This window comes from Erinaceus europaeus, chromosome 4, assembly GCF_950295315.1.
Source record: "Erinaceus europaeus chromosome 4, mEriEur2.1, whole genome shotgun sequence".
NCBI lineage: Eukaryota > Metazoa > Chordata > Mammalia > Eulipotyphla > Erinaceidae > Erinaceus > Erinaceus europaeus.
Window position 1 is genome coordinate 12,504,480 of NC_080165.1, and position 25,227 is coordinate 12,529,706.

Genomic DNA, 25,227 nt, shown 5'->3' on the forward strand with positions numbered 1-25,227 from the left:
TATTGCTGTTGCTATTGATGTCATCACTGTTGGATAGGACAGAGAGAAATGTGATGATAACATTAACTATCGATTGTCTTTTTGAACCCTAAGACAGCAGCAACCTCACATCTCCACTACAGAGCCCCTACTTCCCCCCAGTCCTGGAACCCTTGGATAGGGCCCACTTTCCCACATGCGTCTCCCAATCCAAACCCAATAATATTGCATCTGCCGATCACAACCTAACTAACACAACGATTGCCACCTCAATATGCTTCACTTCAGACTGTGTCCAGAGACTTCACGTGTGGAATGACAACCCTTCAGCTTCATTACTCGGGTGAGACCTTTCCTTTCATAGTACACTCTAATTTCATCTCAGGTGGTTCACTTTCTAACAAAGTCCCAAAACCTAGATATACACCAGTTTCTGTGAGAGAGAGAGCATATGTTCACACGTATCCGTAAACTACTGCAAAATATATACCTGAAAGCAGAAGTACACTAGAGTTTGCAGTGAGTACACCCCTAACACTTCCTCTCCACTATTCCAAGCTTTGGGTCCATGATTGCTCAACAATTTGTTGGGCTTCGTATGTTAACTCTCTTTTCAGTCACCAGGTTCCAGATGTCATCAGGATGCCGGCCAGGCTTCCCTAGACTGAAGACCCCACCAATGTGTCCTGGAGCTCAGCTTCCCCAGAGACACACCCTACTAGGGAAAGAGAGAGGCAGACTGGGAATATGGACCGACCAGTCAATGCCCATGTTCAGCGGGGAAGCAATTACAGAAGCCAGACCTTCCACCTTCTGCAACCCACAATGACCCTGGGTCCATGCTCCCAGAGGGATAGAGAATGGGAAAGCTATCAGGGGAGGGGGTGGGAAATGGAGATTGGGTGGTGGGAAATGTGTGGAATTGTACCCCTCCTACCCTATGGTTTTGTTAATTAATCCTTTCTTAAATAAAAAATAAAATTTTTTTATTTTCCCTTTTGTTGCCCTTGTTTTTTTAATTACTGTTATTGTTATTGCTGTTGCTATTGATGTCATCGCTGTTGGATAGGACAGAGAGAAATGGAGAGAAGAGGGGAAGACAGAGGGGGAGAAAGAAAGATACCTGCAGACCTGCTTCACCGATTGTGAAGCAACTCCCCTACAGGTGGGGAGCTGGGGGCTCAAACTGGGACCCTTAGCCAGTCCTTGCACTTCATGCCATGTGTGCTTAACCTGCTGTACTACCGCCTGACTCCCACTGTTCTGCATCTTGCTTCTTACAGCGGTAAACCTGGCCTTCTCAAATGGTAAAACTACAAGCCTCCAAAGTATGTATGACATCTGCACACGTATGTGTCTGCGTGTTTAGTAAGAGTCCATAATACTCGCTCACTTACTCACATACACATAGGTATGTGTAGCTGTCGGGCTAGCATAAGTCTACAGTTCAGGGTGCTTATTCATTCAGTGAATATTTACTAGTTGCCCCATCATTATGCTAAGCACTGAGGCTAACAGAACAATAAGGCAGAATTCCTACCCTTGAGTTTATAGCTCTGACCCTGAATTTTATTACCTGGAGTTTGGCATCTAGGGAGGGCTCACATACCAGGAGTGTGTTGACAAGAGACGCAATGGACAGTGATACTTGGGGAACAAAGTCTGCTGGAATGCCTCCTTCTGTGGCCTGTGAGGACACACCACGGGGAGGAGACGGACCACGGGGGAAAATGGCATGTGCTGGGAGAATAACCAGTGTTTAGCTCCTCACAGCGCTCCAGCCTGCCCTGAGAGCTGGGCCGTGGGGGCTCTTCAGGGAGTTGTGAATGCTGGGCAGCTCTGTGAGCGCCCTGGGCCTGGAGTCTATTCCACAGACTTCAGAAAAGATCATGGGAGGGAGAGTGACTCCTAAGTTTAGATTTAATTTGGTGGTTGGGCACAAAGTAAAGCCAAATCTGAGCTGCTGCATCTCCTTCCTTCCTTGGGCAGATGACCTCACCAAGGTGTCCTGGAACCTCCCCTCTCCAGAGCCCTACTCCACTAGGGAAAGAGACAGGTTGAGGGGTGTGGATTGACCTGTCAATATCCATGTCCAGCAGGGAAGCAATTATAGAAGCCAGACCTTCCACCTTCTGCACCTCATAAAGACCTTTGGTCCATACTCCCAGAAGAATAAAGAATAGGGGACTTTCCAGTGGAGGGGATGGGACATGGAAATCTGGTGGTGGGAATTATATGGATTGTAGCCCTCTTATCCTATGGTCTTGTTAATCATTATTAAGTCACTAATAAATAAATGAATAAAGATAGTGGAAATAAATAATAATAATAATAATAGTAATAATAATAATTTCCCAACAGCATCTCAGAGCTGTGTAACCTCAGACCAGTGACCAGACTCTCAGTCCTCTTGATGTCCCAGTGCATGAACTTGAGCCTCATAAAGAACAGGCACTCAGCCCATGGCAGGTGCACACACACATGCACATGCACACACATCAAGAAAGGTACCTGTGTGAGATTTCAGGGAAGAGAGATTTGAAAGATAAGCATTCACCCACCCACCCACCCACACACACACACACAGTTAAGTAGTATCTGGGGACACAGTCTATGAAAGTTTAATAGGGAGCCAGTTAGCAGCTGGATGGAGCATGATAAAAAAGGAATCAGAAACCCACCAGTGGAGACAGTAGATAAATTTAGAAGGAAACTTAACATAGGAGGCAGCATAAGCCCTTCAAAGGCTTCCTCTGTGTTCCAGTGGTGCCCCATGTGGGCCTACTGAGGTGCCCTCAGGGATGAGGACAGAGTGTTCCGAGGGGGACCTGTCCTGGTCAGGAAAACGCTCAACTCCCCGATCCTTCCTACCCCACACCTCTTGACTTCACCGGCCTGTCCTCCCTACCCATCTGTAAATAAGGAACCATATGTTGAAATGAAAGAGGAATGTGGGTCTTACTCTCCTGATACACACACACACACACACACACAAATGTAGCTTTTCCAGGCCTAAAGATGCCCACAGGGCATGTACATAAGTGCCCATGAACTCCAATCCCTGTTTCTCCAATGAATTAGAACTCACTTGTCCTTCTTGAAAAATCCCCAGAGATAATCTGACTTTTCGACTTGACTCCCAGATGAGCCCAGGTGTCTAGAAGTCCTTAAGTGTGAAGTACAAGTGATACATGATGTGTGCGAATTTTCAATCATCACTGTAAGATTTTAGTTCAACAGAGACTGCCAAGACAGGGAATGAAACACAGTAAAAGACACTGGGAACATGTGCCAAACAGATGGTGGGAAACACACACACACACACACACACACAAACACACACACGCAAGTGAAAGATCTAGCCATGGTACATGTACCATGGTACAGCCGGTGGCTCCTCTCACCTGAGGAGTCTGGACAAGCCATCAACATGAAGGGTCAGGAATAATCATGAAGACACTACTGGCCACCGAGCATCACTGTCATTCACTCCCCGAAGAAGAGAAACATGATTATTTACAGTCTTGTGTTGCAATAGAACAGTGGTGGCATCTCCCTGGACAGGAGGTGGCGTCCCCAGCAAGCAGTCACCTTCAGAACAGGTGCTACTCAGTTCTGACTCCAGCCCTGCTTGTCAGACAGGGACTGGGACTGAAAACTCTGCACAAGCACACCAAGAGGCAACGGGCTGGCACATGCTGCGCCGAGCACTTCCCTAGTCTGTATGTTGGCATCTTGAATGCTAGGACCTCAGGAGGCGGCTGTCCCTGGAGACAGACTTTACAGATAGGAATTGCTGCAGAGGTCAGGTGGGCAGGCCCTAACTCAGTCTGACTGATACCCTTGGAAAGGGGGAGAACAAAACACAGGCACAGACAGACGCCCACACGAGGACACGGGGAGCAGACAGCGCCCACACGAGGACACGGGGAGCAGACAGCGCCTGCACACCAGGGAGACGAAGCACGGCGGAAACCATTCCTGCTCACTGCTGGAGCTCAGATCTTCTGGCTCTGGAGCAGGAGATCATGTCCTGCTGTTAATTCAAACCCAAGAGTGTGGGAAGGGGGTTGAATGCAGTGGTCCCAGCTAGCGAAAAGAGAAGCTTTCAGGTTGGATCTCTAAAGATCCCAGGGAAACCTTAAGAGCAAAGGTTCAGAAGGAACACAAGCACAGCATGGCTGGGCCTCCTAGGCCAGAGAGGCTAAGAAATGCTTGACCCTGACCATTAGACACTACCCGTCTTCTCGGGGTAGGGAGAGCACAAGGAGAGACAGAAAAAAAACTACAGTCAAATCATCTCACACCCAGTATCATACGGACACTTCCTTGCAGATTTTTACTTGTCTCCTGTTGGTATGCTTCTAAAAACCCCTTCTGTTTCATTTGGTTTAAATCCCCCCTGCTTAACACTGCATTCTATTTACATAACCACTGTATTCTATTTACATAACCTCTGTTGGCGGGCACCACCCTCCCTCCAGGGCATTGGTGGTTCAGTGGTAGAATTCTTGCCTGCTCCACCCCCTCTCCTTGTCATACCCTGATTTTCACCAGTCACTTTTCTCTCCACCCTCTCTGCGTCGCATCCTGTTCCCACCCTACTGGGCTAGTATATTTATAAGGACAAGATTGTTTGTAGTTTTTAGTTTAGCTTAGCTCGGCTTAGATTGTGCTGCGTCCTGCATGAATAAAGAGACACTGCCTACAGCTCAACCATGAGTCCTTGGTTGTCTGTTACCCGCCCGTGAAGCCAGCCTGGCAAAAACAACATATGGCACCTACAATGTGGGACTGGACCTGCACAACTCCCAGATAAGTGAAGACTTTGCCTACCTATGCACTATGGTCTTCTCTTCTACTTATGAAGAGGTTTGCCAAAGCCTCTACTGTTTCATCATGAGACAGTTACTCTGTCTCTGGAACATTTTGCTCTGGGCCACACTTTGTTTCCCTGACCGAGAACTTTGGTTTCTTGTGACCCTAATCATAGAGCTTGGGAGATGCATGGAGATTTCTCCTTGGACTTTCTGGATTCCCTCTCCCATGTTTCCTGAGGAAAAGGACTACATTTTGCTCCAGGCCACAATTTGGTTCTTTATGACCGTGATCGTAGACCTTGGGATATGCATGGGGATTTCCACTGGGACTTTCTGGACTTCTTCTCACATGTTTCCCATGGAGAAGGACTACTCTAATTTGAGGAGCATTCTCCAGTACCCTGGCAGTCCCCAAGAATGGAGACACGTGGTTAGTTCTACTCTCCTGACTGGATTCTTTCTTCGATGGGAAGACGCTTTTAAAAGTAGATGCCTGAAGCAATACAGCAGGAACTGTCAGAAGCACCCTAAATGGAATTTTGAAGAGCTTTTTTGGACTAGGAAGCCCTCTGGGGACTCTTGATGCTACATGGTGAGATCTGTTTCATAAGAGAGTGATTTAAATGACTGAATTTTTGTATGACATTGACTTAAAAAAAAAAAGCTGGACGCAGCCATGATTTCTAGAGACATCCAGAAACAATCCAAAAAATTTTTTTTTCCTCCTTTGATTTATTTTTTTTACGTCTTGGCATAAATCTGAAACGTTTAATCCTGAAAACTGTATGAGTTATGGGCGGGGCAGATAGTGGAATAATTATGTTAATTATTCTCATGCCTGAGGCTTTTAACCGTGGTTCTTCTGTTTACCTTTCCACATCTTATTGAGTTTAAACTGTTTAAACAACCTTAAAATCATGCTAGAAAGGACTTCCAATTTTAATGGAGTTATCAATTACAGTAAACTTCTAATCTGCTACAAGTTTTGTTTGACAAGTAAGTGAATTTCAGCTGTCAAGTCTTCACATGAAAAAGCATCTACTCAAATGGAATTCCTGGAAATCCATTTGGATCCTGTTCTCTGACATCGCCCACAAGATGGAATGACTACAACACACCCCCGGAAACCAATGATGTGACCTGGCACGACCTGAAGAAACAGATTCACAGACTCCAAAGCTCACTCTCTACAGAAAAGCAGAATTCTGGTGGCTGACATTCCCCATGGAGACAGACGTGCAGCGTTTCATCCCTTGGCATTTTCTTCTGTGGTCAGCTACTTTGGACTGACACCTCCATCGGACTTACTGGTACACGCTGCTGTGTTTCTCAAAGACTAACTTCAGCCAATTGCCTTGAGACTTTATAGATCACGCTCCCTCGCCTGCAGGCTCTGCCCCAGAGGCAGAAAACTCCCCCTCCTTATTAGGTTATGCCCACAGAGGCAGGAAACGCCCTTTGAGGCAAGAGATGCCCCCAGAGGCATGAAGCGCTCCCAGAGGCAAGAAATACCCTTTCGCCTGCTAGGCCTTGCCCTTTGAGAAACGTTCCCCTTGGCATCACACTGGTTATTGCTGCTCACCTATTTTGTTTTCCATGTCTTATGCTAGTTCTTTTGAAAACGCCTGTATGATATAGGTTTCTGTTCACCCCAATCCTAATACTATGGCCATTAGTTAAAAAGAAAGGGGGAATTGTTGGTATGCTTTTAAAAACCCCTTCTGTTTCATTTGGTTTAAATCCCCCCTGTTTAACACTGCATTCTATTTACATAACCACTGTATTCTATTTACATAACCTCTGTTGGCGGGCACCACCCTCCCTCCAGGGCATTGGTGGTTCAGTGGTAGAATTCTTGCCTGCTCCACCCCCTCTCCTTGTCACACCCTGATTTTCACCAGTCACTTTTCTCTCCACCCTCTCTGCGTCGCATCCTGTTCCCACCCTACTGGGCTAGTATATTTATAAGGACAAGATTGTTTGTAGTTTTTAGTTTAGCTTAGCTCGGCTTAGATTGTGCTGCGTCCTGCATGAATAAAGAGACACTGCCTACAGCTCAACCATGAGTCCTTGGTTGTCTGTTACCCGCCCGTGAAGCCAGCCCGGCAAAAACAACAGTCTCCTTTACAAGTGCTGTCAATTTCTGAAATCATAGCAGTGTTATAATTTCAGATATGATTCTGAATCTTGAAATGCTCACTAGCCATCTTCAAACATAAATGGTGATTATAAATGAACAAGCCAATAGACCCAACCTATCATATATCTTTAAAACTTAAGAAAAGGGGGCCAGGTGGTGGTGTATCTGGTTGAGTGCACCTGTTACCATGTGCAAGGACTCAGGCTCAAGACTCTGGTCCCTGTCTGCAGGGAGACAGCTTCATGAGCAGTGAAGCAGTGCCGCCAGTGTCTCTCTTTCCCTTTCTCTCTCATTCTCTCTAGTTCTAGCCAACAAAGTTTAAAAGTTAATAAAGCTCATAAAAAGAAAGAACGAGAACTGCTTTTTGCACTTGAGTAGAGCAACACTATTTTAAAATACCTAATAATAATATTTAATATTTAATCACAACTGATCACTCCTGAAAGACATGCATTACTTGATGTTACCCACTGCCAGTAACAGTAGTGGTTACCATCTGTGGTGTGCTTATCCTATGCTCGGCACAGCAAAACAGCCTTTCAAGAGAAGTTCTAATGTTAAAGCCTTTGTGCAGAAATCGAGAATGAGGCTTGAGAGGTCAAGCAGCTTGTTTAAAGCCTCATGGACATCAAGCAGACAAGTCAGAACATGGTCTCAGGGGAGCTACAAGGCCGTGGCACAGTCACTGAGCTGGGAAATGGAGCCAGCAATGGAGGCCACAGAAGGTCGAGACCCAGGAACCTGGCTGACGTGAGCACAGAAGGACCTGCTAGGTCAAGGCATGCGGAGGCTTTGCATCTTCTAGCTTCACTGAAGCTTCTAGAAAAGGAATGAGGGGATGTTATGTGGGCCACTTTGGTCTGCATGAGAGAAGCTACACTTTGGGAAGAACAAAAATATTCACGGGCAAGCCGGGGTTTAAGTGCCCCTTTAAAAGACAGCAATAAAGTGGCAGCTACACAGTCCTGAGGATGAACAGGAGTCAAGGGAATTAGAGTTGAAAATGGTTTTGTTTCACATGTGAACTGTTCCTCATTAGAAAAAAAAAAAAAGTTTGATAGTAGTTGGTGCTATGGGAACACCATCTACACAGAGGCCAAGTCAGACAGATGAGCCACCTTCCCGGACCTGAGAGAGAGCAAGCTTAGGAAGTCACACTGGCCTTCTTACATTCTAAGGACTGTCTGGACCTGGTTCTCCACAGAAAACACTCAGGTGAAATATTCACAGCTCACACTTCTTCATTTTTACTTGGGGGTGGGGTGGCAAGCATGTTACTAACATAACACAATGGTTCACCTGATAAACAGATACGAAGTTTTGCAATTAATGATACTGTTTCATGCTAACTTTAATTTCCCTATTTATCGATGATAAGAAAACTAAAACCACCATCTAACTAAAATTATTAGTCACTCTTGACAGCACACCAACAAACCATAGCAGCTCTTTTTCACAGTTGCTTAACAGCATGTCAGCACGATTGAATACGACTTTAATTAAACAAATGTGCAATTATGAGTACAATAACTGCCTTGCCATTTCCACATTGCAGCACGAGCTTGAAGGGAAAAAAAAATTCCTGGTGTTGCAATGCAGGAGGCCCAGGAGAAAGTATCAAGGCAGTCAAGCAGCATAGCTGTGATATTACAAATGTGTAAGTCTGACCATGTAGGCTCCAAACTACAGTCCTCTCCTTGGTCTAGCCATTGGAACAAGACCTCAGATGACCCCAAGGCAGGCTCTCACCTCACAGCCTGTGGGCTCCCCTTAAAATCTCTAAGTCACCTGCTTTTCCCGAGAAGCTCTTGAAACAGCTCTGCTTTCAAGGTCGGTGGGACCTTGAATTTTAGTTTGCTATTAACTACCAGAATTTTTATATCTTTTCCATCTTAAATAACTGTATTGATCTCCACTACTTAAAACTCTGCTAAGAATAGCATCCATGCAGACTGGTATTCTTGGGAAGCTGATCTGTTTAATATTGCCAGGTATTTCCCTGTATCACGCATGACAGAACAGTCTTTAGAATCATATTTAAATAGATCCACTCGCAGCTGGAATCCTGAAGTGAAGTTCAAGGTGCAGATATTCATGGATTCAGTCTAGGTTAAAAAAGCAAAACAAGAAAAGGCTCTAAATATAGCCGGCCCTTCTATGGTTCAGGTGCAGTATGTCCCTCACACCTTCTTCCTTCCCTCCCTAGTGTGTGTGGCTCTGTCATTTGCGGGGAAGTTGTTTTTGGCTTGAGAGGTGAGTAGAAGTCAGGACTAGCTTCAAGAACTGTGTGTACTTTGCACTGTACTTCCTTTCCTTTCCTTTCCTTTCCTTTCCTTTCCTTTTCTTTTCTTTCTTCCTTCCTTCCTTCTTTTCTTCCTTCATTTCTTCTCTCAGACAGAGACAGAGAAAAGAGGAAAGAAGGCAAAGGTAGAAGGAGAGAGGGAGAGGAAGGAACTGCAGTGCTGAAGCTTCCTTTAATGGCGGCCGGGCTTGAGCCTGACTGCACACATGGCGTGACAGGGTACATCCAAGGGAGCTGTTTCATCAGTCTGTGCTGCACTTTCATTTGGAATTGGGCTTCATCGCCCTTTGAGAAACAAAACTAGCAGAAGGTGAGCTGACCCCCACCCCCGACAAAGTTGAAGGGATGTACATGCAGCACCCCCATGTGTCATCTGAAGAATGCCGATCCAGGGGGTCGGGTGGTAATGTGGCAGGTTAAGTGCACATGGCACAAAGTGCACGGATCAGTGGAAGGATCCCAGTTCGAGCCCCCGGCTCCCCACCTGCCGGGAAGTCGCTTCACAAGTGGTGAAGCAGGTCTGCAGGTGTCTGTCTTTCTCTCCCCCTCTGTCTTCCTTTCCTCTTGAGATTTCTCTCTGTCCTATCCAACAACAAAAGCAATAGCAACAATAACAAGGGCAACAAAATGGGAAAAAAATGGCCTCCAGGAACAGTGGATTCATAGTGCAGGCACTGAGCCCCAGAGATAACCCTGGAGGCGCAAAAAACAAAACAAACAAACAAAAAAGAATGCTGATCCATGTGTCACTCTAACACCCAATTCCATTCATGCTTTTGAGTGGGTCTCCGTCTGCAAACCTGTTCCTTTCTAAGGTAAATACCCTGGCTATACACTGTGAAGTGAACCAAACAAGGGTATGTGCTTAAGAGAGCTGCCCTATCTTTTGGGGACCAGCCTTTGTTGTCACAACTGAAGAAGAGAGAGGCCTGCTACACTACTCTATCCTTTATGTGAGCTCTACAGAGTAGGAAAATGAAAAGAGTTCAAAGGCCAAAACCAATCAACCAACCAATCAAACAATAACAAAAAGTGAAAGCATTATTCTATATGAAAACAACCAGATACACAGCTTTGGAGAGGCAGGGGTTACCAGAAGTAGGGCATAACACCTCACTGCGTATTTTATTTATTTATCTGTGTATTTATTTATTTTTATAAGAGCTCTTTTTTTCTTTTTTATATTTAGTTATTTGATAGGACAGAGAAATTGAGACAAGAAAAGGAGGTAGAGAGGAAAAGAGAAAGACAGACACCTGCGGCACTGCTCCACCACTAGTGAAGCTTCCTCCTAACAGGTGGGAACTGAGGGTCTTGAACCCAGGTCCTTGTGCACTGTTAGGTGTACAGTCAACCAAGTGTGCCACCAGCCAGCCCCCTGCATATCTTATTTATTAGTTCCTCCCGAACGTGTACACATGTAGCTGACCTCTGATAAGTAACTTATGGACCAATGGGCCCGGCCCCGTCTTGTATTTTCCAGTTTGCCTACCTAAATAATACTGTTCTGTATCGCTGTACCCGGGTGTAGTAAGCCTTGATTGTTTAAACCCCTGCCCCGCCCCGCCCCTGAAGTCTTATTTTTGAATTATGATGCACCTTCTGTGGGTATGAACTCCTAAATATTCTTCCCATCAGTTAGCTTCTTTTTACATCCCCTGCCTGGGGTCCTGCCTAGATTTTTGTCCCTTTCCCTTGGAGCATGCAGATGCACTTCTGCATTTTTCTTGCCTGACACCTGTTCTCCTAGCCAACAGTGTCCACAAGTCAGACAGATGATCACTAATGAACTACAGAGAGGTGCAAAAGCTCTGCCATCCCACATTCTTATAAGGGAATAAAAGGGGCTTAAGAATACAAGGTCTGGGGCTGGGTGGTGGCTCACCCTGTTGAGTTCACTCATTACCATGCCCAGGGACCCAGGTTCAAGCCTCCGGTCCACACATGCAAGGGATGAAGCTTCAGAGTGGTGAAGCACTGCTGCAGGTATCTTTCTTTGCTTACCCCTTTCTGTTTCCTCCTCCACTCTCAATTCCTCTCTGTCCTATCAAGTAAAAGAAACAAATAAAAAATAATAAATAAAAAGAATGTAAGGTCCTCGGTGGTGGGTGAGGTGCTGAGGTAGCTCTTACACACACACACACACACACACACACACACACACACACACACACACACACACACTTACTTTCTCTCCCTCTGAAATAACTCCTGGGCTGATTTTACAGTCTTTTTCTTTCAGAGGGAGAGAAAGTAAGTGTGTGTGTGTGTGTGTGTGTGTGTGTGTGTGTGTGTGTGTGTGTGTGTGTAAGAGCTACCTTAGCACCTCACCCACCACCGAGGACCTTACATTCTTTTTATTTATTTATTTTTGTTTGTTTGTTTTACTTGATAGTAAAACTGAAGTGCTCGGCCAACCCTGAGCACTACCTGATGTCAACTTCAGGGGAAACAACTTCTGACAGGCTCTCTCTTCTGACAGAACTAGACGGAGTTGGCATCTCACTGCTGGTTCACCTGGATGTACAGATAACAGCCCTTAGTTGGCTCCGTCAAGAGAAATAAGACCAGGAAGGGGCTTGCAAACCAGACACCCCCACCCCACCTGCCACAGTCACAGCATTTTCCTGACAGACACGCAGCCCCGAGGACAGCCACACTGACTGCACAGTGCCTTTGCTTCCTGGCATCTACAGCACTTTACAAAGCGTTTTTATCTTTTCCTGATTAAAAATTTACTCCTAAGGCTGCAGGGTGGACATGCATCACTGCAGAATGAAAGTTTTAGACACAGTCTCCATCTGCTTCCCTTGAGTTTCAGAACTTTCTAGTCATATGTTATCTGGCTGCCAAGTCCAAGCAAGACTCCATGCTGGACGGGGGTTATTCTTCAGTTTACAAAACAAGACAATGGTGAATGTTACAGGTTTACAGTCAAATAGCTAACAATTTGTTTTAGATCTCTGGGCAATTTTCCAAGCCTTTTGGACCTAGAGGTTTATCTTGTTGTTTCTGCAGCTACCACTTAAAGATGATACCAGTCCTCTGAGATATGAGGTACTGAGGTGCAGGGTCCCAAGATCACACATCAGGAATGTGGAAAGCCAGGTTCACTCAGGGCTGCTCACCCAGAATCTGGGCACACTGTGTGAAGCCCTGATTGATTTCTAGTCATTTGACAAAAACTCCCCAAAGAACTGAAGAAGAGATCACCATGCACCACTGACATGTGGAGAGCCGCCTTCCGACCAATATGAACACTGTGGGAAGATGGGAAAAAGTTACACAGGAAAAGCCTAGAACAGTTAAAATGCAAATAAAGAACAACAGATATGGTGGCCTGGGAAGTAGCACAGTGGGTAGAGTGAAGGCCTTGCAATGCATTTGTTGTCTCTCTCTCTCCCTCTCTCTCACAGATAACTTTTAAAAAGAATAAAAAGATAGTAGTGAGCCAGTAGCTAGAAGTCTCTCCACAGGGTTATGTACATGGGGAAGACTTGTGTGGTTGAGGGAGAGGAAGGGAGAACTTGAATGCTTATTGCTTATCTGGAAATCTGTCCAGAAAATTCTCTCATTGAAAAGACTCAGTCTATGGCTTCTAGGTTTCTTATTTTAGAAAGCAGGTTGTGTGTATGTGTGTCTGTTTTCTTGGTGGTCCTTGACCAGACCAGCAAGGAGTCTTCTTGAGATAATAGTAGTCCAACCTCAGTTTGCTCCAAGTCCTAGGAGGCAACCTGGCTCAAAGGACTCTGTGAGGGTCAAAGGACTCTGTCTTTAGACTATGTGCAGGATCCAGAGAGAACTAGCTTGAAGCTCTGGGACAGTGCAGAAATAGCAGGGATGTGGATGTCTGCGAGTGGCCAAGTGGAGGAGGCTACAGACTCAGAGCAGCAGGAGCAAGAACAAGGACAGAGTCAGAAGTGCCAGGTGGCCAGGTCTCTGCCCTCACACCTGCCTCACTTTGGAAGAGTGTTCCAGTTCTGAGTCAGACATTCCCTTAATTTCTCCCTTCTGTCTGAAAATGACTGCTACTAGTGACAGTCCCAGCAACAGGAGAATATACCCTGTTACAGACACTGTAGGTTTTTACTTGGGAGTAGAAACAGTTATAGGGGCCTCAATGAAAGAGAAGCAGCCAATGTTTTTTTTTTTTTTAATTGTTGTTGTAGCTATTATTATTGTTGCTATTGATATCATCTTTGTTAGGACAGAGAGAAATGGAGAGAGGAAGGGAAGACAGAGAGGGGGAGAGAAAGACAGACACCTGCAGACCTGCTTCACCGCCTGTGAAGCGACTCCCCTGCTGGTGGGGAGCCGGGGGCTCGAACCGGGATCTTTATGCCGGACGTTGAGCTTCAGGCCACCTGCGCTTCACCCGCTGCTTTACTGCCCGTCTCCCCAATGCTTTTTTAGTACAGTCAAGTTGCCACTTAGGGATAAACGGAGAAAATTTTTGAGTACAGAAGAGATGAGATAGTTTCCATAGCCCTGAAGTAAATGTCTAGATGATGACTTTCAGACCTCTGGATGACTAGGGAAACAAGAGGACACACACACACACACACACACACACACACACACACACACGGCAGTGGGCATTAAACATCTTGATCTAGAGCATGACGGCTTTAAAGAGCAAACACAAATAAATAAAGGGGTGGGGCAATGAAAGCAGGATGAAAGCCAAATGTCCTGTGGATACAAGAATGAAGCGACTGCAGGAGGAGGTGACACGCCGTGTGCGAGAAGGGACGATGTGGTAGCTGCCTCTTTCCTACACAGACTGTCAAAGGAGACGCGTCAAAGAAGACACAACAGAAATGTCCCTAGTCTCTTTTGTCCCTACTGCAATTAGAATTCAGCTCCACTTCTCAAGTGTGGCCGGCTCAGCCCCGCCTGTCCTGTCCGCATGTCCACTGGCACCTGCTCACCCAGTTCCTGAGTCTACAGGCTCTTGGTGGTCACCTGATGCCACATGTACATTATCCTCCTGACCCACAAGCACAATCAGAGGCTCTTTCCCATCTTCACTATCACTCTGATTTTCATCTCTTTATTATTTTTATTTTACTATTTTTTCCCCACCAGAGTTATCGATAGGGCTTGGTTCCTGCACAACAAATCCACCATTCCTGGTGGCCATCCCCCCCCCTTTTCCTTTATTTGATAGGATAGAGAGAAATTAAGAGGGAGAGGGATAGAGAGAGGGGAGAAGAGGGAGAGACACCTGCAGTACTTGCTTCACTGCTTGTGAAGCGTGCTCTCCTGCAGGTAGCAAGTGGGGGAATTGGACCCGGGTCCTTTGCACATGTGCACTTAACCAGCTGTGCCACCACCCGGTCCCAGATTTTCATCTTTTCAGGTGTCACTTCTTCAAAGACAACTTTCCTGACTCTCACACTGAAATGAGTCTTTTGGTGTTACCCAGTGTAGTTTTTTCCCTCATAATTATTTCATGAGTTTACCTAGTTACCTGCCTCTTCCAAGTTTGCAAACTCCCAGATGGCAGAGCCAACCTTGTCAGCAACACTTTTATTTCCTAGGATCAAATATCGGTGCTAAGTGCCTGACAGAATTCACCAAGAGACCAACAAAGTCATCGCTCCTCTACAAACTGTCCTCTTCTGCCTCATCTCCTGCTCACTTTTCTGGAAGGTGATGTGCTAAGACATCACTTACAGAAAAAACAAAAACAAACAAACAAAAAAACCCCCACAACAACAACAAAACCCTGAAAAACTCCCAGATCTTTAGATCATCTGTTATAAAAGGCCTGAGCGGCCAGAGATACACACTATAAATCCCAAAGACTGTTGGGTAGTATGCCACCTCCCCCTGGCTTCTGCTTAACCATATGCCTATACAGGGATTTACTGATCCAAAGCTTTGGTCTATTTACATAAATCACTTTTACATAAAGCACTCCCTCCAGGGCATTGGTGGTTCAGTGATAGGATTCTCGCCTGTTCCGCCCCCTCCTTGTCACACTCTGATTTTCACCAGTCACTTTTCTCTCCACCCTCTCTATATCACATCCTGTTTCCACCCTACTTGGAGAGTATAAAAACAGCTGCTCTTCTGATTAAAGACACCTGGAAATTGCTTTCCGGCTCCGAGAGTTCCAGAGTGTATCTCCTGCGGAAGTTAGTGCGGCACGAGTTCCTGATCCCTCTCCCACGCAGCAGCCTAGATCGGCTCCAGTTGAGTTCTCTCCAAGCCAGAGAGCACTAGCTCGGGAAGAAGTACCCTCAGGCTATCCCGGCAAAAGACATTTTGCCTCATTCCACGAATTGGAATTCACCAAAATTATATGTTCCCATTTGTCAGTTGTCAATATATACATATATAGTTAAAAAACTTTTTTTTTACTTACTTTGGATGTTCAAACTTGTCTATAAGATCAACTTTTTCCACCAGGTCTCCACCAATTGTTCGAACTACGTCATAGAAATCATTCTCTGTGTAATTCTCGGAGGGCAACCAAAAGGAAATGTCATTTGTCACAGCAGGGTACTTGCTGAGAGGCTAACAAGACAAGAAAAGAAAAGACAGGTTGATTGGCAAGTTTTGTGAGAATGTTTCAATTTCTCAAGGAAAGTTTCATGACGCTAATTAGAAAGTGCTGGCAAAACATTATTTCGGCAAAAAGAATTTTCAGTCACAAAATGAACTTAAAAGGTAAGTCAATGTTCAAAATTAGCAAACTCCTTTATGAAGGCTCTGGATTCTTATCACATCCATGAGTAACAATGCCATACGTTATGCTTAGACCTCCGTTAATGTTCAGTCCAATGCAAAGCAACTGAAATAGATCAAATTAACAGTTGCCCCTCTCCCATTTGAACACTAGAGGGAAAAAGTTTCAATTTAATTACTGAGTGATTCATTAAGTTCTTGTGATACTTTCAGGAAGTCATTTTAATAGAGAAATATGTAAGGGCTTGTCAAGTTGATATTTCAATTAGCAAAGTCATTATTTGCTAGTTTTTCTAATTATTAAATCAAGGACTGAACTTACAAACAGTCATTTAGGGAGCTGCTTTTCAAAGTATGTTTTGAAGGATGTGAGAAACACAAATGTGCTCATTCCCTCCGTTTTCGCCCCCTTTTAAGAGTTTATTAGAGCTTATTAGTTCACCATTATAGTGCACACACATTTTAAATTAGATGCCTTTAGAACTGACTGAACTGTGTACCTGGCTTACATTATAGACATCATAGCACACTGTCTCCTCACACACACACACACACACACACACACACACACACACACACATCCTTTGCTCTGTAAGTTGCTGCCACAATAAAAGTGCTTCTTTATGTTTCATTAGAGAACTCTGCAATCCTATGAAAATAACTGCTGGAAACATACATCTGCTAGAAAGGTGACTTTCTGGTTTGATTTCCAATAAGCCTGATATCACTTCAGCCCCTCTAGTGAATCACTGATCAACACAGTCTAAGACCTTTTAAATACCAGTGTGTCCAAAGAATACCTGAGCATAAACAGCTGTTATATATGAAATGTCAAAAAAGTTTCCAAGAAAACACATCAGTTTATTACTTTATTTTATTTATTTATTTATTTATTTTGCAGGTTGGGACAGAAGCTTGAACCCAGGTCCTTGCACATACTCTCATACTAACCTGTGCACTCAACCTAGTGCAGGCTCCTTCCTTCCTTCCTTCCTTCCTTCCTTCCTTCCTTCCTTCCTTCCTTCCTTCCTTCTTTCCTTCCTTCTCTTTCTTTCTTTCTTTCTTTCTTTCTTTCTTTCTTTCTTTCTTTCTTTCTTTCTTTCTTTCTTTCACATTTTTATAGTGGGCTACAAGATTGTAGGATCACAGGGTAGAGTTCCACATGACACCCACCACCAAAGTTCTGTGCTCCTACCCTCCCGTCTCCCAGTGATAACCACCATAGTTTCCTTTTTCTTTTCCTTACTTTTCTTTCTTTTCTTTTTTTTTTTTTTTACCAGAGCACTGATCAGCTCTGGTTTACAGTGGTGCAGGGGATTAAACCTATGACTTCAGAGCCGCAAGCATGACAGTCTGTTTGCATAACCATTATGCTATCTATTCTCCCCCCATCCACCATAGTTTTCACAAGTCTTAGAAACAGTTTACTTGCTTTTCTGCTTTTTCTGAAGCATGCTAAATTCATATGTATCAGGCCTCTAGATTCCACACACGAGTGAAACCATCTGGTACTTATCTTTCATTTCTTATCAAATGCATCAGTTTAGAACACATTTCAAAAGATCAGAATAAAGCTACCATTCAGGGCCTATGACAGGGTAGTACAGTTCCGGCAAATACTCCGTTTTCTCTTTCCTCCTCTCTCTTAGATATATTAAGCGTGTGTGAGAGAGAGAGAGAGTGAGAGAGAGAGAGAGAGACTGACCATAGCACCAAAAGTTCCCCCACTGCTGTGGTGTTCCAGAGACTCAAACCTGTGTTGCGCACACGGCAAAACATCTGTATTAATGTGTCTCACTTCTAAATGTGAGCTAGTTTGTGCGCCTGTATGTTTTATTGGCTTTATCAAACAATGATATATTGATCAGTTCCTTTCAGGTCTTATCTGGCATTCTTCTTTGTTTACGAGGGGGCACATACACTAGAACCTGAGCCCCCTCAAAGGAGTGTCCGGCTGCATGTGGGCCAAATAGCTTGTGCACAGCAGCAGGAGCTGCAGGCTGTGAGGAGCAAGTCCTTCCGTGAGCGCAGGGGAGGCCTTGAGGAGCCACTGCAGGCGTCTCTGTGCCCTCTGCCCACCCCCAAGAGTCAGATATGGGCAGTTTCCCCTCATCTCCCAGACTCTTCAGAAGAGGCACAGGACGGACAACTTCTTAGCTGAGGAGGAAGATTCTAAAAGTGGTTCTTAAGTGGCAGGAGGCTTCACACTGCTTTACTGCCATCTACTCTCCTACAGATTGTATTGTGCATACAGACATGACAGACATAACAAGGCAATCAGGATATAACAAGGCGATCAGAGTTCTTAACCCGCAGTCGCACAGAAGGTGGCAATATGTGGAGAAAGGTCTTTGCAGAGATTATTACGTCAAGAGGATCAGGTCAGGAGGGTGGTTTCCAATCCAATATGATTACTGCTGTCCATGTTGGCATGGAGAGACACAGGAGAACGCTGGGTGTGAATAAAACCAGAGAACTGGGAGTCCAGCGGTTAAGCACACGTGGCGCAAAGCGCAAGGACCGGCATGAGGAACCCAGTTTGAGCCCCTGGCTCCCCACCTGCAGGGGAGTTGCTTCACAATCGGTGAAGCAGGTCTGCAGGTGTCTATCTCCCCCCCCATCTCCCCCTCCTTTCTCCATTTCTCTCTGTCCTATCCAACATCAACAATAATAACTACAACAATAAAAATAAAACACAAGGGCAACAAAAAGGAAATAAATAAATAAATATTAAAGAAACTTCAACATTAAAAAAAAAAGAGAGAGAGAGAGAGACCAGAGAACTAGGTGAAACTGCTACTGGACAAAGAACCAGGAAATACCAGCGACAGGAGAGAGGCTGAAACACTCTCCCTCAGAGCCAGGGAGGAAGCCAAGTCAGCCAGCACTGTTGAGCCCAGCCTCCAGATCTCTGCGGTCTAAGCCCCTGGGGTGGGGTCCCAGGACTGCAGCTGTAGGGCACAATGCACAGTGCCTCCGCCACTTACTACTTCATTGCTCCAGGCTCACCCTTCAGTCACATAGTTAAACTAGAAATGTCTCCATGTACCTTCCCACTTTAAACTCTTCAAGACCCCCTTCTCTTTTAAAATTTTTTTATTATTATTTATTTTCCCTTTTGTTGCCCTTGTTGTTTTGTGGTAGTTATTGTTGTTGTTGATGTCATCGTTGTTGGATAGGTCAGAGAGAAATGGAGAGAGGAGGGGAAGACAGAGGGGGAGAGAAAGATAGACACCTGCAGACCTGCTTCACCACCTAGAAGCGACTCCCCTGCAGGTGGGGAGCCGGGGGCTTGAACTGGGATCTTTATGCTGGTCCTTGCACTTTGCGCATGTGCGCTTAACCCGCTGTGCTACCGCCTTCCTACCTACTATTCCATGATCAAATCAGAGTTCTTCACCACCCCATTTCTCTTCACAATTCCTCTCCAGAAAGAGGACCCCATATTCTCAGGATATCAGCATTTTTCCTACAGCTGGATTTCTGTCTACACTGAAGTCTCCCTCATCCACTTTCTTCTGTTTAATGTCACTGAGGCTGAACAGCACAGGTTTTCTGTAGTACTTAATCATTTAGTCAGTCTTTGTCTTCTGCCCTTGAAACAAAGTTATGAGGTCTTTGTTGTTTTTTTTTTTTTGAGGTGATGACAAGGGAGGTTAGAAATGATTTATTGACAGTCACTCTAAGTAGGGAGGGTTTAGTTCCTTGACAAGTTCTGCATGGACTTAGATTTCCAATGTGGTTTTTATTCTCCTAGTGATTTGAGCTTGGCTATTCACCATGGTCAAGTCTGGCCAAAGGAAGATTTTGTAGTTCCTCTGGCACTCGATCAGGATACTTATCACCTTGGCTTCTGATGGGATTATCTGAGTGATGGTTACTGTTCACAGGTGCAGCCCAAAGAGATGGTCACTTTCATTATTCCTGCCTCTCTCTGAGGAAGCTGTACTTACTGATTTCAGTTACTCTGTCCAAGGTTGAACAGCCAGGGGTGGCAGAGTCTAGATTCAGTGCAGTGCCAGCTGTACCCATACCTTATATTAAGTCTTCCGATTAGAACTCAAGTCTCACAGGAAACAGCCTAGCTTTTAGTTTTCTTTCTCACAGTAGTCAACTCAGCTAATTAATAATCGTGTAAATAAGGCCAAATCTAACATCCCTATGGTGCCATCCATGACATTTTCTTTCCAAATGATTCATTAACTTTTAGATTCATTGACTTGACTCATACGCAGTCCTGCTCTGTGTAGAGTTCATGTGTGTGTGTGTTTTTTTAATAGAAATGAACTTAAAATTAAGATTCAGTTAGAGGAACAGTGCACTGCCAATGACTTTGCTTCAATCTCTTTGTTTTTACAATCTATTTGCTTATCAAATTTGGCTGGAAGGTTTTGTACTTTACAAACTCAGGTTGTTCTAACTCATGAATCCATGCTTCCTTGAAGCTCACAGATTTTTCTCACTCTTGTCTTTTATTTGTATTTAATTCAATCTCACTGAGTGCCAGGGTCGTACTGTGTTAGACAGAACTAGCACAGTTCCTACTTAGGTAATTTTTGTTCTGTATCTCTACCCAGAAACCACATGAGACCCACCAAGTCAACAGCTCCCAGTGAACAGACATGTCCCTGTCTCAGTCTGAAGCTAGTTCTGTCCTACGTGGTGAGAATTGCACCCAGGGAAGGTGAGTTAGGCTAATTCCTTCCAAACACATTTATTGATCTGCTTCTTCTAGGAAGCAGCCTAGTATCGACTCTTAGAGGTAAGGATCAACAACAAAGACTTAACTGACCACTTAGACTTTTAGAAAAAAACAGCACAGCTTAGAATTGGCATCACGAGGGGTCACTGCTTTAGGCAGATGGGACAGACTTCAAGGACCCGCTGCTGAGGCCTGCCAGTGACAATGAGTCCTTCCAGGAGTCTGTGGTTTCAGTGTCCTGTCACACCCAGACCCCGTCCCTAGTGGTGTCTACTAGTACAGCCGGGGATTCTTAGGGCCAACAGCCTTCTTCTGACCCCATGTTTCTCATGTTCCCTGGGAGGTCATGTGACATTTAACCCGTGCCTGAATAAAATGGCTTTAAGTGTGTTCCCATCAGCTGCTTTTCAATAACTTGCTTCTCCCAGTTGTTTGCAAACCCTCACTTGACAGGTGAGGAGATGGAGTGTGCACATAACAAAGTGCAGAGAACCTGAATTTGACAACCAGATCGGAGCTAATTTCCTGTTGGCAGCAGAGTGGTCCCAGGCTTTGATTTCTTCTAATTAACTTTATTTTTGGCGGAGAGAAAAGGAGACGGGTGGAGATTCAGGGAAGGAAAGGGAAGATTTGTTTTCCCCTTTTGCTGCACACATTCTTGTGTGGGCTGGCCCTGAATTGGGAGGACCACAAGGGCCTGGGAGGGTGGCTGACAGAGTGAGGAGCCAGGCGGGGAGTGGGGGGAGTCACTGCTGTGTGGGGATGCTGGAGTCTAAATCTTCCCGGAGAAATGGCGGAGGGGTGTGCTAAAGAGCTCTGGTGCACTTGCCACCCACTTGCTGTCAGGTAGGCTCTGCTGGTGCTGTCTGCTCCTCCCCACCCCCACCCCCATCTGGGCTGCTCTGCTCTGCTGCCTATGAACCAGAAGTAGCCTGTTGGGACTTAGGCAGCTCTGCCTGGTTCGCCCCTTCATGATGATGACAAGGAGACATAGCAGCAAACAGAACTGAGAGGAGGGGAAGGGCTAGAGAGAGGATTTGAAAGATGAGGACAGAGAAGGGCCTGGGTTATGGGTATCACATGATCAGGGACAGGTATTTTTTTCTTTTTTTTTTTTTTCTATGTTCCACGTATAGTGGCGTGATCACCAGAATGCTCCTTCATCTACTCCTGAAGTTCAATAAATAGAAGGCTGGTCAAATGAGAGTGTATTTTAGCTTTTACATGTGGACTGGTAATACAATAATCTTGTAATTAATTGTCAGGACTGATCTTGATAAGAATTAGTCATCATTGGCTAATCCAATTTCCCAGTGCCAGGCAGCTGTTAGAAATTTCAAGTGGGGTTGGCAATACAGCTTGCTTGGCTAGTAGGGGCTACTCTGCCATAAGTGACTAGGTTCAAGCACTGCCCCACAGCAGTGAAGGAAGCTTTAGTGTTGTGGTCTCTTCCACTCTCTCCCCTCTGCCTTTGCTGTCTCTAGCAATGAAATAAAATAAAATGAAAAAAAAAGGAAGGAGTAGTGGAGGAAGAAAAGAAATTTCAAGTGGCTAAGATAGTGGTTAGGCTGTGGTGCACCAGTTGAGCAAACAAATTTGCCATGAGAACAGACCCAGGTCTGAGCCCTTTCAAATACCCACCTGCAGGGGGGAAGCTTCACGAGAGGTGAAGCAGAGCTGCAGGCGCTTCTCATTCTCTCTCTCCCTTCTTGATTTCTTTCTGTCTCTATCTGATAAGTAAATAAATACATAAAATACATATATATATATATTTTTTTAATGACAGACATAGGCATGTCTTTTGGCTCCCCAACTGAGAAGTTGTAACTTCCAGAATCTGAGTGAACTGCTCCAAGCCACACAGCTACACAGGAAGCAGCTGAGGTGTGCACCTGCCTGCTCACTGCCAACGTTCAGGCACAGATATGTATGGGGTATTCAGCTCTTCTCCACAAACACACCTTTACACATCTCCTTCCGGGGTGTTGGTCAAATGTTTCCATACCTGTGTGCTAAAGGAATTTGCGACTTACTTATCCATAAATGGTGAAAAATACCTACTTGGCAGTGACTTTCCAAAAGGGCTAGTGTCCATCACCTATTTTCATAAAACCTATCGGGTGCTTTTGTGTATCTCATAGTGGAGTCCTGAGTCTTAGCCAAATATATGTGTGTTCCCAGAGGGGGCTGCCCCTCGGCCCTGGCTACATCTGACACAGAAGGTGACAGTGCCTGAGTCAACCTGTAGACGGGGCTGCATGTAGCTGCTGGGTGCAGCAGGCTCTGAAAGCACAGCAATGAGCAGAGCTGCTGGGAGTACTGTGAGAACCAGGTTGAGCGTGGTAAGGTTTTTCCCATTGAAAAATGGGGAACTGAGGAAACCAATCTCCCTGTCAGACTCTCTCTCCCTGAGGTCTGTGTAGCTGTGTGGCTTGGAGCAGTTCACTCAGATTCTGGAAGTTACAACTTCTCACTTGGGGAGCAGAAAGATATGCCTATGTCTGTCATTTAATATATATATAAAATGAACTTCTTTACTTATCGGATAGAGACAGAAAGAAATCGAGAAGGGAGACAGAGAATGAGTTTTTCTTTATGGACCTCAGTTTTCTGCCTCCCTGTTAGCTTACTCCCTGTCTCCAGGGACCCTGCATTTTTCTGCCCCCGGCTCGGCATTCCTTAAAACATTAAGCTGGCTCCCCTTCCTCACCCTGCATTCCTTGATACAATGGCCGCTCGGCTCTCTTATTATCTACACATCAATGTTCTGCTGTGTCTAACAGATGACTTAAGATCTCCTCCCTATTTCCCCACCCATTCTGCTCATTGGATATATTCTTTTTCTACCCTCAAGACCCTCCCTGCCTGCAGGGTAGTATTAATCCTACCAGTTAAACTCCTCGCAACAGTTGCTAAGGAAGTTCCTACCTTTCTCAGTCCCCTTTTACCTTTCTCCGCCCCTTTCCTAACCATGTACGGTATTGTCAAGCCACTTCCGTTTCTGACTTGCCACTTCCATTTTCCAGCCTTGAAGGGGGTGGCACTTGGACAGGGTACTTATGCCGGCCCTCCCCTTTGTGCCATGTGCACTTAACCCGCTGTGCTACCGCCCAACTCTCGGGCGTTTGGATGAATAAAGATTTGAATGGTCTTGCCACCACCAGCTCGGTTCCTGGGTCATCTCTCTCATGTCACTAGCCCGGCACAGAGCCACTGAGTCTTCCCTGTCTCCCAAACCACAGCTGATTCTGATAGTGTTCTAGAGAAAACTCCTGCCCAGAGAGCTCACTTCACTGAGTTCGTTCCCTGGATGTGAGTGCTAATGGGTGCCAGTCCTGCCACCACTAAGAGTAGGTATTTCAGGAGTGTTGACAGCACAGCAGACAGGAATCTAGTGTTTCCATCAACTGGTACACTGGTGCACAGGGGGCTAAGAGTTTGCCTAGGGTTCTGCTTACATAATTAGACGTTAAGTCCATGCAATGCGGAACGACAGAATCACAGCTTGGGAGCAGGGAAGATGGCAGTGGGGAGCACACAGGTGGGCCTTTGGTTCTGATTTCTGACCAAAACCTACCTTCCTTTCCTTCTTTCTTTCTTTCTTTCTTTCTTGTATTGGTAAACTTGTCTTTTTAAAAAATATTTATTCCCTTTTGTTGCCCTTGTTGTTTTTTACTGTTGTAGCTATTATTGTTGATGTCATCATTGCTGGAGAGGACAAAGAAAAATGGAGAGAGGAGGGGAAGACGGGGAAAGAAAGACAGACACTTACAGACATGCTTCACCACCTGTGAAGTGACTCCCCTGCAGATGGGGAGCCAAGGGCTCAAACCAGGATCCTTATGCCGGTCCTTGTGCTTTGCACCACCTGCGCTTAACCTGCTGCGCTACTGCCCGACTCCCATGACCAAAACCTTTCTATCTCTCCATGAGGCACAGGGACAGGAAGAGGAATCAGACTCAGCTACTTGGGAAGCTGAGAAAACAAGCCAACATCAGCAGAAACAGGGCAGCCTCCAGGTCAGTTTAATGGAGCAACAGAGGAAAGACCACCTACAACTGTCAAGGGTTCATCAGGTGGCTAATTCCTGAGACAAACAGGCCCCTGGGAACTGCTGCTCAGGCTCAGGACTTTGTAAAACTGACTGCTCATGGGCCAGAGCTATTTGTTCAGTATTTCAAACCTGAATAGTTAATTTATATTTAAATTTAAGAAATTAAAATCATCTGGATTCCTAGCTTATCTCTAAGGTAGAAGGAGGGGTAGCACTAGGCTTGGCCTTCTGTAGGCCCAGCAGTGCCCCCTTTGGAGAGACCAGTAATGCTTAACCTGTGTCCTCATCACTCAACTTGCTCACGTGCCAACACATGTGAATTGGTGACCCCATGTTCAGATCTTGAGAGTGAGATGGAGTGATAAGAAATCTGCTCTGGGAGTACCACAAGTGTCATTCAGAGTAAGAAGATAACTTAATTATGAAGATGCTGGCCATCATATAAACTGGGGAATGGAAGGTCAGAGAAGAATAGTGAGCCATGAGTGTTCAGCTCACCCTCAGCCCCACAACAGAGCCACTAAGATAGATCC

General features: G+C 45.3%; 1 protein-coding gene across 2 annotated transcripts in view; it reads right to left on the reverse strand.

Annotated features, from left to right (window-relative positions):
* FARS2 (phenylalanyl-tRNA synthetase 2, mitochondrial) overlaps window positions 1-25,227 on the reverse strand; it is a 406,538-nt gene that overhangs the window by 132,737 nt on the left and 248,574 nt on the right. The window contains exon 6 of one of the 2 annotated variants that reach the window (XM_060188747.1): window positions 15,615-15,766. The exons of the other annotated variant lie outside the window; for it this stretch is intronic. Coding sequence (XP_060044730.1) covers window positions 15,615-15,766 — 152 coding nt within the window. The remainder of the gene's footprint in view (window positions 1-15,614; window positions 15,767-25,227) is intronic. 2 annotated transcript variants of the gene reach the window in all.